The sequence below is a fragment of the Cydia strobilella genome, chromosome 5 (assembly GCF_947568885.1).
Source record: "Cydia strobilella chromosome 5, ilCydStro3.1, whole genome shotgun sequence".
NCBI classification, from domain to species: Eukaryota; Metazoa; Arthropoda; class Insecta; order Lepidoptera; family Tortricidae; genus Cydia; species Cydia strobilella.
This window is the reverse complement of record NC_086045.1, coordinates 11,125,697-11,141,661: the sequence shown is the minus strand read 5'-3', so window position 1 is coordinate 11,141,661 and position 15,965 is coordinate 11,125,697. Positions and strand designations below refer to the sequence as shown.

Sequence of the window (15,965 nt, the reverse complement as noted above, 5' to 3'; positions counted from 1 at the left end):
TTAGAACTCTATAAACCTATTCTTAAATGCATGCTAGTTTGAAAGAAATATTATAATAATGTAATGCAAGTAAAATAACTATAACTAAATACTGCGTGTTATGTAACATTTGGAATAATTAAGGCTTTTTTATTTTATTTTATTTATCAAAAATACTTGCCGTATAGATACCAGGTCAATAAGTATTATGACATTAAAAAAATATCATTATTATGACGATAAAGGATGACTCACGTTAGACCGGGCCGTGACCGGGCCGGAGCTTCCGGCGCTTACTTTTCTATGACATGACAGGTGATCACGTGATGCTTTCCATAGAAAACGAAGCGCCGGAAGCTCCGGCCCGGTCACGGCCCGGTCTAACGTGAGTCATCCTTAATGGTAACGACAGCCATTATCATTATTACTGTCATTAGGTATTAAAGATGATTATTACGAGTATAGTTCCGTAGCAAAAATTGAAAAACCGGTTACATTATTTGTAGGTAGGTACATTTAGTTTTGTTGTCTGCCTGTGCGTCAGTTCATCCGCCTGTATGTCATAGCCATAAAAAATATATAATACTAAGTATATGTACGTTATAGTAGTTACGTTACATACACCGTTTTAACAAAAAAATATTTGAACTTTCATCGGTTTAGTCTATTTTGACTTTTGGATCCGACATGCCTTTAGGTTTGGACAGTCCCAATAATATGCATAATATGTTCGAAGGTTCATAATATGCATAATATATGCTCATAACAAATTCTGGGATCTGAAACTTACCGTCTTGTTTCCTATATTCTTGACACGGCAGTTCAAGTAAGCTGTCTTGCCGAGCAGAGCAGTAACGTTCTTCGAAGCGACTTGGTCAAAATACGGGCCGGTGCGGGGAGTAGGGCGCGGGTCGGCCGCGCCAGGTCGGATGGCGTTGTCCGCGGAGCCGGCCGGGGCGGCCGTCGCCGAGGCGTTAGCTGGTGTCTTGCCGAGCTCACGTTGGGCCGATGACACTGTTGACCAACAAGATAGAATTATTATTTTTCCAAAAATTAATCTACTATAAATTTACAGAGAACAATGAATGTTACTCGCAAGAGGCATTTAATAAAATCAACATAATGAATAATTCATTTATTGCATTTATAATCATGTGTTACATATGGTCTTACAAAGAGCATTTTACAGCTACAGTGTTCACATGAACCCTGTTAGAAAATACACAGAAAGCGAAATACAAGCTTAATACTACGTAACAACAGGCGGTCTTATCGCAAAAAGCGATCTCTTCCAGACAACCTTTGGGTAGCAGGAAAGTTAAATACTTACAACTTTAAACAGGGAGTGCATATAAATTAACAATGTATAAACTTGAAAATAATATATACATACAAATACAATAAATATATACACATATACATACATATATAATCATATTAAAAAAGGCAAGTTAAGGCAGCGATAGATAATGTAATTTCAATTAATTTTTAAAAATGAGAAGGGATTTAGCACATCTGATATCTAACGGCAAAGCATTCCACAGCCGAACAGCTCAAAAAGTAAAATTCTGATGAAGAAATGGCGGAGCGAGGAGATGCCTCTCCGCACACCGGACGAAAGAAAGATAATTGAAACGCTCTTTATGGTATAGAGGGGTAGTGGGGTTGAAATAAATATTATACAGAAGTGTGAGAATGTGAGAGTTACGGCGAAGGCGAATGGGAAGCCACTTGAGCTGGGTACGATTTCAGAGACGTGGTCATATTTGCGTAAGCCAAACATGAACCTTATACAAACGTTTTGAAGCTAATTTATAATATGACTTTTATTATTTATTTACAATTTATATTTATTATAGTTTAATAGCTAATGTAGATTGAAACATTGGTATTCGTAAGTAGGGTTTCCTTTCAAAAATTTCCCACCTATATCCAAAATTGACGATAACTATAACACACTTTACTGAACATTAGGTAATAGTAAAATGTTCTGTGTAACTAAATATATAGGTACATGTATACTTTGGCAGACCTCAAAAACCGGGCAGGTGTCACTAAATGTATTCTCAGGTATATTTAGTAATGTTACCCTCAGTTATCCTGCTCTGATTGTCACGGACGTATTTTGCGCAAAATCCTGCAAAGTTAAGTCCTTTTGTCACGGAAAGTATTATCCGAGTTCGCTGGTGTGGAAACTTCGTAAAACCGATCACGCGTAAGCACATCTCTTCAGCACCGGTGACGTCATCATACGTGGAACGCTGAATGTCCCATAAAAATAAACAGAGGCATATTTTATAAAATTACATGTTACAGATTTCTGCTTTTAGGTTGTTTTTATTATCTTCCTAATCATTTCAAGACATAAAGGAGAATGGACAATTTGTACCATGGATGTATACTGTTGAGACATATCTCGTTTGAAAGGGCTTACGAATAGCATTATTTTGTTGTATGACACCAACTTTGGATAGCGTGCGGGGACAGAGCTATTAAAAAAAAGTGTGGCGCATATAAACTGTCGTTTTACAAAATACTTGTTTTGTAGCCAGTTGTTAGGTGTTTTATATGAAAGAATATGAGAAATGCTACACTTCTGTATACCAACACCTACGTTTAAGTACGTACAGGACTAGAATTAATTGATAAAGCATATGCTTGAATTAAAAAACTGTTACGAAACCCTGAAACTTACTTGTATACACAAGCCATATATAACACTGAAAAGGCATTTTTATAAGCTATTTTTTTTAAATATAGTCGGACTCAAATCCATGCAGGGGCGGAAATAAAACTAGTTTATTAGTTAATTGATTGTGGTAAATGCCGCTTTGTTTGTTCTACCCGACACTAGATGGAGCTATTTGTATTCGTATAATATTTACAATCCACCGCTCATACAACATTAATGATCGACCGCTCTAGTTAAATGCGTTATTATTCTTTGTTTTGTCAAATTTAAGCTAGGAAATAATAATTGTGGTTAAACATACGAAAAGCTACAGCAGTCAAGGAGGGCGTTTAGAACTTTATAATCAGGTTATGATCTTCCCAGATCATATCCATCAAACTTTTATTGTTTTATGTTATTTTCTGTTTATTAAGTAATGTATTACCTGTACCCTTGCACCCTTTTTGTATTGCTGTAAAGTAAAATAATTAAGTTAATAAAAAACATGCCTATAGATATATCTAACCGGTTTGCAAGACCGATGTGATCCCATAAGTGCTTCGTGAACCAAGTTTTGTACAAGGTCTAGAAACATGTCACATAATTTTTCAACAAAGTAATCGGAATCTACTGTTAAGTTTGACGAGTTATCCGGGCCTACCCTGTTTATAGGTTACAATGATTGCTCGGAACGTCACCTCGCCCGCGCTCGCACAAGGGAATACACTTACGGTCAGAGTTTAATGTTGAATAATTAATGAACAATAATAACAGAGGATAGCCGATAAAAGCATTGCTGTAACAGAACTAGTAGCTAATGGTCAAGTGGGTCAACCGACGGTCTGGCTCGATCAAACATAGGTCATGTTCTATGCCCCATGTATAGATAATGTAAATATTATACAAGTAGAGAAAATATAATACAAACCGCTTTATTAAATAAACCACCAAAAAAAGTTGCTGCAAATTTTACAAACTGTAAAACCGGGTATAAATAACCGAGTAACCGGGTAGATCTGCTCTGAGCATTTTATCAGTATTAACATAAATATTTATGAAAATTATGAACTAGAACCATTTTATTTGATGTAAGACCACGCCCCTTGTATGAGTACTGCCTAATTGTTGAATGTTCAGTATTGTTGAGCGTCCAGTGGCACACCACGGTGCGGTCACCAAGCGCGCGCGCTTGCAAGGAAATTAACAATGACATCGCGTCGCCCGCGTCGATGTTGCAGCAGTAACGTGACAATAGTAACGTTGCTGGCGCCTTTACGCCATACAAATTTTACCTTTACTAAACCTGACCGCATTTTTTAAAACCACACATGGTGACGCCAAAATACGCTATTTTTGACATTTACTCCTACAACTGAGATGAATGTAAATACACCTTATGTTGTTGTTGTTTGTCCTAAGGCACCCCTGAGGTGAATAGGGCCTCCACAAGATCCTTCCACGCCTTTTTTTCTTGGCCTCGTTCCAGCTCAGTCCTAGCTACGACTCGCAGCTCGTTCTCTACGCTACGCCTCCAGGTGTGTACGGGGCGTTTGCGGGCTTGCTTTCCGCCCTGAGGCCGCCACTCAAACGCGATACTGGCGCTGTTCGCAGCTCCTCTTCGAAGAATAATAAACCTTATAATTCTATTGAAATCCGTCAAACGGTATAGGCTACTCGAAACTCGAAAAATATTACTGGCGAACAATCTTATATTTATACACGTAAGGGTAAATTAGTAATTTTAATTTACTTCAGCAAAAATAAATAAATAAATATTTGGGACATCTTATACAGATCGACCTAGCCCCAAACTAAGCATAGCGTGTACTATGGGTACTAGGCGATGATATAAATATACTTATATAGATAAATACATACTTATATACATAAAAAACAACCATGACTCAGGAACAGATATCTGTGTTCATCACACAAATAAATGCCCTTACCGGGATTCGAACTCAGGACCATCGGCTTCAACAAGGTAAATATTACATTAATAATAAAATTCAGGGTCAGTCAGAATACACAAAGGTACATAATGTATAGGTATATTGTGAGGGGTATTGGGGTTAGTTAATTATATCACCTTGACTCTGATCAGCAGGTGACTAAACATGGACACCACAAGGTCTATGCCAATTTTCAAAACTACACGAATTATTTTCGCTGTTTTTTTAGGGTTCCGTACCCAAAGGGTAAAAACGGGACCCTATTACTAAGACTCTGCTGTCCGTCTGTCCGTCTGTCTGTCTGTCAGCAGGCTGTATCTCATGAACCGTGATAGCTAGACAGTTGAAATTTTCACAGATGATGTATTTCTGTTGCCGCTATAATAACAAATATTAAAAACCGAATAAAATAAATATTTAAGTGGGGCTCCCATACAACAAACGTGATCTCTTTGCCATTTTTTGCATAACGGTACTTAATTTTTTTATTTTCTTGAGCCGGTTTTTAATTTTCTTGAGCTAAAAGTAGCTACCGCTGTGTATTGCGATGTAGACCTTAAGGCCATGCGCTGAGATTCTAAATTAGTCTGCTCTTGTGTGCAGTGACGATCTTTGATATTTTCTAGAGGATGAATTAGAAGAGGTGGAATGTTGGTGTTGTTTTTGCGTAGTTTTTGTAATTTCTCGAAACTATGCATCGAATATCCCATAAATTAACTTAAGCTTCCTAAGTTTTTTGGTTTTGCTTTAATTTTATTACTTCCTTATTTTAAATTTATTACTTTCTCGTGATGGAACTTGTCATTCTAAATTATTAGAATTCCCTACGTATGGAAACCTATTCCCATCTCAATATGTTGTAGGGGGCAAACCTTGTAAAAAAATGAGGTTCATTTCTTAGGCTTCCAATATTCGCTTTATTGGAACCTGGTATCTTTAAATTCAGCTGAATTTATCTTCTGTGTTCCTGAAAGAGTAATATTGTAAAGTCAGCAGCAGGTAAAGTAGCCAAGCGGGCGAGGTGGTGGTCAAAATGATCTGAACACAATTTTCTTGTTCAGAGAATAAGAGCTATAGCTATAGAAAGATACCTCGCGTAGTTATTTCTGCTGCAGACGGTTGGCACATAACTAAATGTTTAATTTGAAAATATGAAGATTTGCAGTAGTTGACAAAGAAATAATTATGCAGCTTATGTAATGGTAATTTGGCCGTTTTTTAATTGAAGTATAGGTAAGAACGAAATCTATTTTAAATACAAATGTTTATTTAAAATAAGGTATTAAATGTGAAGAAAATGATCCTCTTATTATTGAAAAGAGACCGGGGTTTTAGTATGTTTTTGGCATCCATTTCACTTAGAATATTTGGGCCATTTTCTATGAAAAGGGCATTGTTTATATCGGAGCATCGTTTATAATGGCGTTAGCGCCATCGACAATAAGGTCCCATTATATAGAAAATACCACATTTACAACCCAGCAGCGGTATCATGGTCGCGTTTTTATCACCTGTCATGTCATCCGTCACTTTCGCACTTACATACTTGTTAGAACGTGACAGCTAGCATGGTGATAAATGATAAAGAGCCGGCCATCTTAGCCCTTCTGAATATTTATTGTTTCTGGATACCATATGATCTGGGAAAAATGACAAATCAAAAAAGATTAGTAAATTTTATGGTTTTTATTCAAATATTTGACAACGATCCGGTGGGCTCTCGAGGTCAGAAACTTTAATTAAACAAAAGTCACTGCACTAAGACACCGCATAACATTTTAAATTCTTCTTTTTCTCGGTGACACATCAAAACTGTTTGTATATGTGGAGGGGAGAATCGACTACGTTTAGCGCAGATTTATTCTACAAGTAGACGTGGCAAATTTTCCGAGCGTTGTTATTGTCAGTATCGAATATCACAAAAAGGCGAATGCGAACAAGGGATCCAGTGTCAACCGAAAGCGAAGCAAACAACAGGAAGGGAAATTTTATAGCTAAAGCCCTAACATATTTTACAACCCGGAGGCAAAATACCGGAACTTTGTCACGCAGGTTGATAGATTGTCTCCAATTACTGTCGGAAAATTCCGAGATCTTACATGGAGTTCTGTCAATTCATCATTAATTACTCAGAGGTTTCATTATTCATAGAATATCCATACTAATATTATAAATGCGAAAGTCTGTCTGTCTGTCTGTCTGTCTTTCTGTCTGTGTGTTCCCTCTTCACGCTTAAACCGCTGAACCGATTTAGATGAAATTTGGCATAGAGATAGGTTGAGTCCCCGAGAAGGACATAGGATAGTTTTTATCCCGAAAATCATCCCTTAAGAAAGTAAAAAGCGGGGTGGAATTGAGATAATTAACGAAGTGCCTGCTAATTTGTGTGCATAATATGCTCAAATTTAGATTGTTATGAAATTTTTTCCAGGCGCTATTCTTACTCTAGCTGCGGTTACTAAGTCCACGCAGACGAAGTCGCGGGCAAAAGCTAGTTTAGTATACTTAGACATGTGCTACAAAATGCGCATGTCCTGAAATAGTACAATTACTACAGAGGCCGGGAAGTAAGGGGTTGCCGGCCGAATACACATAGACGGACGGATAGTTATGAGGTCGACATCCCCTTTTCACGGTACGTATAGTGCTTTTCTCAAACATGCAATGAAATAATAATAATAAAATGATGATGATGATGATTGTATCATGCCCTCATGTGATAGGTTATTCAGTGCGTGGAGTATTAAAGGGGAATGGAAATTTGATTATTTTTGCGATACTACGCACGGTTTAGGTGATACAGCCCGATAAAAATTTTGTTTGCAATGTTATTTAGTCATGCAGAAATCTTCCCCTTTAATACCCTTATTCAATAATAAAATAAAACACAAAAAAAAAATTGAAAATGTACTGCTGTGGGTGAGAATTGAACTCACGGTCTCTAGGCAGTAATTTTTCCACTTTTATTCTAAGCTTAATAGCATCGTTCGCATAAATCCTGCTTGTTAAGAAAAAAATAGAATTGAAAAAGAAAAACAAAAGAAGTGCGAGTTTGACTAGCGCACCGAGGGTTCCGTACTTTTTAGTATTTGTTGTTGTAGCGGCAACAGAAATCGGTACGGTACTATCACGGTTCATGAGACTGGTGACAGACAGACGGACAGACATACTGTACTGTCCGTCTGACAGCGGAGTCTTAGTCTTAGCGGAGTCGGAGGTACGGAGCCCTAAAAAGGCGTAATGACAGAATGTCGTAACGAACCAAAAATATTGCTTATAGTTTTTTTTAATGGCTGAATGCCATGATGCTGTGTCACAAAAATATATTATGTGAAATGGAAATTAAAAAAGAGACACTTCCCGGCCACTTCGTATGAAATTTCATTTAAGACCTCTCGTCTAGCTGCGCCCGAGACCTGATACTTCCCAGCCTAATATGAAAAACATAATATCAATATTACATTGCATGTTTAAGAAAAAAGTATTTTATTAGATTTAACTGTAAAAAGTTTTTCAGTGTTTAATTAAAACGCACACTAATAAAACAATGACATGTAATATACCTATAATTGGTACTTACCTATATTATGTACCTACCTACATTGGTATCAAGATCCAAACCCGTTTTGTGCACTCTATCGAGTTATCGATGCATGCAAAATTATATATGCCGCCCTTTTGCCACACAATGCAATTAAGCAAGTAGGTAATGATCTAACAATAATATATATAAAACAAAACAAACAGTCCCAAAATTGCTCACTAATTACAGGAGTAAACAAATAAACATTTATCACAGCACAGCCATATTCTCGAAGAGTAACTTGACGATAACTCATATCGGGATCGGGCCGAAACGGGGTGTGGCGGGTGAAATGGGGTAAGGGCGGGTGGGGTAAACGAATCAAGTAAAATGGCCAACGGATGGGTGCAATAAAACTGACTTTTACACAAGTAAATAAAATCAAGTCTTCTAATCTGAATTGTTAATGTTTAGAATGTTGTTTTGAGACATATTATACGATAGATGTTATTTAAGATTTTTCAATCGATCTCTGATCGAAAATCGAACTAAGTCCCTTTATAATCTTTTGATGGTGGAACAATTTATTAACAATGGTGAAGTAAATTTTCATGTTATTTGTAAGGACCAAGTTTGGATATTTTAATATGAGAACAATTGTTTTAAAGCCATACTTAAATCAGAAATTTGACTCTAAGCCGGATGTTTCCTTAAGGACTACAAAATCCCTCGAACTGAATGGCCGCACCGTTTGGCGTCACCTTATGACAAGTTGTAGGGATATTCATGGCCTGCTCTTAATAAATAAAGGTTCATCCAGTCGTAAAATTGCATGGCCATATTGTGAATGAATTCATTTATGATTGACGTGACCATTCAATTTTGCAGTTCGCTGTACGTAAGCATTCCCTTGAATACTTAGTTTTCGACTGGATGAAAACTTCTATAAAAACACGAAGATAAAGATGGGTAGTAAGAAAGACAAATCACTTTGTGTTCGAAGCATTAAGAGATAGTATAATTTTTTTGACCTATAAATACCCTCTTTCGCTTATCATGCGAGTAGAAATACACCAGCCAGAGAGTCGCAGCAATAAATCTTAAGTGAAATACATTCGGGCGATAGCTGACCAAATTGCGCACAGTCTGTTGGCAACACTGGATACAAAGGCTGCGTATTAGGTTAAAGCAAGGCCTGTTCACTTCCTTGGAAATATGTGACCCCTTATAATTGCGCATGTGTGCTTTGGCCTCCTAGAAAGAGTTGCCAGTAATAAAAATAAAAACATTTTGCTACAGCAACATCAAGTCAGATTTAAATTTTCACAAATTCTAAACGTTATTAATTATAAATAATACGGGACTTAAAACACTTAAAACTTAATTATATGCGATTAAGTCCTGTTTTATAATGAATATTTGCTCCAAACTGTCTTTGTCTATGTTAATAAAATGTATCGAGGCTAGAAGTACGTCTACTCTCCATAATAAAAAAAACTCTTTGTCGATAATGCTGTCTAACTTTACTGCTGTGGTTAAACTTCAAAGCGACAATTTTATTTAATAAATTGTTAAATAAGACAATGTAGCAGTACCACCACTTAAGACTATGAACCCGAAATTATGGACTACAGAAATGCATATAGGAAATATAATACATATTTCAGTGAAATCCACAGCTTTAGTAGGTTCAGAAGGAACCGCGTCGTAAACGCATCTGGAAAGTGTAGGTATTAACAGTGAAGAAACATATAAATGTAAGTCCATGTAAAATGCCGTGTGCAAATTTAAGTGAATCTGTGTGTGTAAAGTGGGTTATGTTATACTGTACTTTGCAAATATACAATAGTGTAATAGGTAGGCATGCCTAAAGTTATTTGTATTACTACCTTGTGAATGCGCTTTAATAACGCCTATTTTTTTATTGTTGTCAGGGTATAAATTTCAGTGTATATTTCCATATGTAAAACATGTTTTAATAATTACAATGTTAAAAACATAATTATGCTTTTACCACAAACAAAGGATAAAAATAATAACAAAGGATAATAGTCTGTCCTTAAGGTACTTATTTGCATCTTTCATACATTTCGTGCTATGTAGATAACAAATATGTTTATCAATTACTACCTACCAGGCTAAACCGGTTGTCAACTTTAGTTCTATTGGAAGGGCGCCACTAGTATAAACGATCCTTTGAAGGGGACATTTTTTTGTATGGAATTATGGTTCTTCTCCTAGTGATTATATTCTTTGGGTTAGAGTTAAATTACGTTGTTCGTGGTTTTTAGGACCCCGTGGGGACGAACCTTTATATAAATTTATGTGTGAGTGACAGCGGGGTGTTTGTACGTGAGAGCGTGTGGAAGCTTAGTTGAAACTACGAGGGCTCGTCCGTAAGTTGTTAGGTGCTCCAACGCTGCTCATGCGATTTGAATATTACTTTTAATATTATAAGGGATAGGTATTTCAATGCTTAGTATGGCAAAATATTTATCTACTGATAAATATTTTGAAATATATCTCACGATAGTTTAAGTGCGCTTAGTATGGCCGTGAAAAATATTTACACTAACGTGAATAGTTTTTTAATATGTATTTTTTACTGAAGGCTGTTTTGGATGCAGTTAGAAATTACTTTGAAAACAAAAAACAAACCGGCCGATATGATATATGTGCGGTTATACATGTACAGCGGGGAAAGGTTCTAAATTCAACAAATTTACAACTTTCTGAGACAATGTCTTTCAGATCTATCTCTGAATCAGAAACCTATAAATACCTTGGTATATCACAGTCGTTGGGTATTGAGGACGAGGGTATTATGGCTCCTCTACACGATGGATCATCATAGTGGCCCACTAAGATATGCCAGCGTGTAGAGAGGGTACTACTGGTGTCGGATGGCTTATGGCGCGGCGGGATGGCGATGGGATGGCCGCGGTGTCGGTTTTTCGTCCTCACATCAAAGGTAGAGTGGGCCAGCGATGATGCTTTATATGTATTTTTTATTCTTTTTTAAGTATGTCTTTTTGTATTTTACTTTTATATTCATGTTATAAACAACAAAAATAAGTAAATAAAGATAATAATAACAATAACCTGAGTCCTGAAATAAAAGAGGCTGCTTTCTATGAGCCGTTTGTTAAAAAGTTAAAGGCATATTTAATTGAACTAGCATCTTTTATAGTGAGGGAATTTTATAGCAAGTCAATATAACATGATTTTTGTTCTTTTGATTGGTATAATTAAGTAATTTTGACATTTTTATTTCGACTTTTTATCGGTAAGTGAGTTGGACTTCAAATGAATCGTGCAAAGACTCAGGTGATGACTAATAGCATGAAACGTATGGTCGTAGTAGACGGGCAGATTATACAATATGTCAATGAGTATATATACTTGGGCCAGTTAGTCTCTTTCAGCGACAGGCAAGACGGAAGTAGAGCGCCGTGTTCAAAATGCCTGGAAGAGCTACTGGTTCATGATGAAGGGCGACCTTCCAATGTCACTAAAGCGTGAACTCGTTGACATGTATTGTGTATTCTGCCGGTCCTAACCTACGGTGCCCAAACATGGTAGCTCACCGAGAATCAGAAATCCAAGTTGAGGGTTTGCCAGCGAGCAATGGAGCGCAGTATTCTAGGTGTCACAAGGACGGATCGCATCCGAAACACTACATTGCGCTCCAAAACAGGTACAGTTGACGTGGGAGAGAAGACTGCTAGGCTGAAGGGGGACTTGGCGGGTCACGTCTGCCGCATGCATAGGATAGGTGGGCTAGTATAGCCACAAAGTAGATGCCGCAAACGAGGCCCAGACGAGACGGAGATGGCGGGACGACTTAGACACCTTCATCAGTATCTGGCCGGAAAAAGCACAAAAGCGGGAGTTGTGGAGATCAAGGAGAGAGGCCTTTGCCCAGCAGTGGGACACTTTAACGGGCTATTAATATAATATATCGGTAAGTGAAGTGTAAAAAGACGCAAGAGTAAAAAGTGATTAAAAAGCTTGTAGATGGCCTAGACGGTCTTCTCCATAATATTGACCACTACTGAGAAGATCGTCTAGACCATCTACAAATTTTTTCGTCACTTTTCACTCTTGCGTTTGTACACACTTTACTTACAGAAGGTCGTTACAGCAGGAGTGAAGCTCTTCCTTCCTGACTGTGTCTGAGCGACATACTTAGATAAACACGGGAATTCCTGCCCTATGACGGTTTTCCCCGAAATAAATTTTACAATACCAGTCTTACCCACATTGACCTGTAATTTCAATAAATTTATGATATGTGTTGATTTTGACTTGAATTTGAATTGGATTTTTGCCTTCCTAAACCTTGACGTTGGCGGAATCATCGACAATATCGATGGAGCCATAATACCCAAAGATTGATTGATTGAATTGGATTTAAAAACCAAGAAACCTCAAATTTTACTTTAGTCGGTGTGACAAATAATATAACACCGTTAAGCGTCGGATTTATCTTCAATCAAGAAGAAAACTAAATCATTTTAAACAATTTTATTGTACGAGGTGCCTACGGAATCGAGGGAACATAGAGCGCGAGTCCAACTCGCACTTGACCGATTTCAGTTAATAGTTGTTTCATCTTCTCATCTCATCATTAGCTACTTCTTTTCAACCCGTTACCCTATGTTGGGATACATCCCTACACGGTTGGGTTACGTGGCCCTACAGGGCTCAAATCATATGATTCCACTGACTTCAGACCTTCTCCCACTCCAGCCCCAATACACCTATCTCATGTTCCACGAAACGGCAACATTAGAGCGGCCCGTCTTCCGCTTGCCAACCATCTTCCAGGTCAGAGCAACTTTAGATAGATAGGAGAGAAAGGACAGAAGGAATAAGAGTTGAGGATAATCTGCCACCTTGGAGAGGAAAGGGGTGGCTTGGAGTAGTTCGAGTACCTGAGTAGGGCTAGGGTCGCGTACCCATATCTATAATACTTGCATAATACATTCCGGACAGGCAAGAATAGTAGGCACCTGAATAACTCTCACCTCTTGTGATACCCAAAGGTTACATTCGGATGGCGAGGCGATTACAGCAACGTTGTTAGGTATATCAGCGTTGCGATATTACTGGCTGCAGCCTTGACGCCGGCGCTGTTACTGACAATTTCCTTGTTGAGTGACGTTCGTAGCCGCATTACTGCCGCATACAAACGTCACCTTTACTGCTGCAGCATTGACGCGGGCGATGTCAGTGTCGATGTCCTTGATAAAATGAGTTACGGATTGAACTTTCTAAAATATTGGTACATTTCGATACAGCCAAATTTTATTGTTCCACGAAATTACACTTTCTATTCGATTTTGAACGTTGTGATATTTGGGCTCACAGCGAAAAAAACATCTTTATAAATCGTAGGTATTTATTTCTATACAGAAATATACAAAGTATGTATTTATTTTTATACAAAGGGGAATGGAATAAGTTTTTATCTGTCAGTCGGGACAACAGCTGTTTAAGTGGCTTGTTTACAATCGAACAAACCCGATAAAATGAAAGGAGTGAGACTTAGTTTTGTGGAAAAAGAGCAGTAATAAATCTATTTATATATTTCTGGATGGAAGTTATTATTGGCGAACCAAGTTCTGCGATAATTAGTTAGCAGTTGTGTTTATTGCACCTGATTGATATATTATGTAATTTTGACACCAATCAGTTCCAAACATGTTGTGTCCGAAAGTGACGTTTTTAATATTAAAACTAGGTTTCAACCTGAAAAACGATTTATAATTATTAATATTTATAGTAAGCACTAAAATATTTATCGTTTGTTTTATATCCCATGACTATTGATTTATCGGATTATTCGACGTCGACATAAATAAGGCATGTGCGTTACGGGGTTTGCTAAGCCCCGTAGTTTTTCAATTTTAGTGCGATACGGGGAGAAAATAACCCCGTCCTTTCATTTCTATATAATTTCAAGCGTTTTCGTCGTGTCTACGCGCGAAGGGAACATGACGTAGGTAATTTCATACACTTTAAATTTGTCAGAAAAAAAATAGACAATGAAATATTTGAGGACTTTATAGCAGTTTTAAGAGACTTGTGTGTACGGGGCACTTTTGTACTCACCACGGTGTAAACCACTAAGGGGCGGATTAGGCCACGTAACGCACTACCTTTTAGGTGAAGGTTATGGCTTACAGTGAACGTGTTAAACAGTAATATGACAAATGTCACCTTGGTCAATCTTTCAACTAGGTAAATACATTACAGTTCACAGTGTTTGCTGTCTAATGGTTTCCCTGTAGCCCAATTACCCAATTTGACTATTACTAAAGTTTTCTATAGGGTGTCAAAATAATGTGTCTTTAATGTCCTAAAGTGTGTTTACTATTTGAGAAAAAACAAAACATGTTTTTAGATGTTTGGATAACCGCTAATCTAACTTTTTCAAGTTAATATAACTTTCCTCGTTTCGTTTCCGCATGAACATATTTTAGGAAACTCATGAATAATAATTTTATGGTAATAGCCAATGGATGTGCCGTTATACTAAACTTCGAAACAAAATTGGAAAAATAGGTACGGTGATACTCATGACCTCGTTACCGGGATATTTCAACAAGGTGTTTATCTTACATTAGCTTCCTCGCGCTTGTAAAGTCAGCATCAATCCACGTATGAGACTCTGCGTCAAAAGTATCTCTGCCTCTCTCCCAAAGTAACTACTATTCTGTCCCAAAAGTTAGTCTAGCATTAACTATTAGAATTTTTGTTATTTCAAGTAGAAACACAGTATAAATTATAAATCGAAATAAATGTCATATAGTTACAAAAAAAACCCGCAGGAAATTGCACTTACTTAGAAAAAATTGACCCAAGCCGCCGTAGCTCAGGTGGCCGAGGGGTTTAGGCACCTGTCGCGATAGCAAAGTACGCTAGTTCGATTCCAGCCCTAGGCACTAGAGGCCTTGGTAATTTTTTCTTCTTATATCTCATTTATTTCGATTTTTAGTCTAGCATTCTCTAATAGCCATATCAAAAGAGAGGTAAATGTAATGTATTGGGCCCCATACATTCCACGACTCTTCTCTTTCCGCACAGACTCTATGACTGTGTATGCAACACAATTAGAGTGTGACAGATGATTTTGACCGCAAACGGTAGAAATATAACAGTAACTATATTTGTAAAATTATTAGAAGATGGAAGATACTTTTGGCGCCTTACTCTATACACGCTAATATTATTGATGCTAAGAGTACCCACTACACCACTTATTTTGTAAGCAAACCTGAACTTTAATCCATACTCCATAGTACATACTAATATTATAAAAAGAAAGTCTCTCTGTTTGTATGTTACCTCTTCACGTTTAAACCGCTGAACCTATTTAGTTGAAATTTGGTATAGAGATTGTTTGAGTCCCGTCACACTTTGTCGATAGGAACTGTCCCGCACGCTCGGTGGAGTACCGCCCCGCCCGCGTGGTGTAGCACCGCCCCGCCCGCGCGCCGGCGATGGTGTACGATTAAAGGTGACTGTCCATTTACAACCACAGCTGCACTGCTGCTCCGACACTACTGCGGCGGCCCAAACGCGTCGGTGTTATTGTCAATTTCCATAGTAAAATGAATGACGATATCGACTGCACGTAATATGGTGATTTTAACGTTTTCCCGACCGCAGCTGCACTACTGCTCCGACACGTCGGTGTTATTGTCAATTTCCATAGTAAAATGAATGACAAGACCGACTGCACGTAGCATGGCCATTTTTGCGTATTTGGTGTATTATTGCAACTGCGGCTGCAGACCGCACGTCAAATCTGTCACCTGCACTGAATTGTCTT

At 37.7% G+C, this 15,965-nt stretch overlaps 1 protein-coding gene across 2 annotated transcripts in view; it reads right to left on the bottom strand.

Moving 5' to 3' along the window:
* LOC134741691 (uncharacterized) overlaps positions 1-15,965 on the bottom strand; it is a 136,188-nt gene that overhangs the window by 18,846 nt on the left and 101,377 nt on the right. For both annotated transcript variants that reach the window (XM_063674567.1, XM_063674568.1), the window contains exon 3: positions 770-993. In XM_063674567.1, the coding sequence (XP_063530637.1) occupies positions 770-993 (224 nt within the window). The remainder of the gene's footprint in view (positions 1-769; positions 994-15,965) is intronic.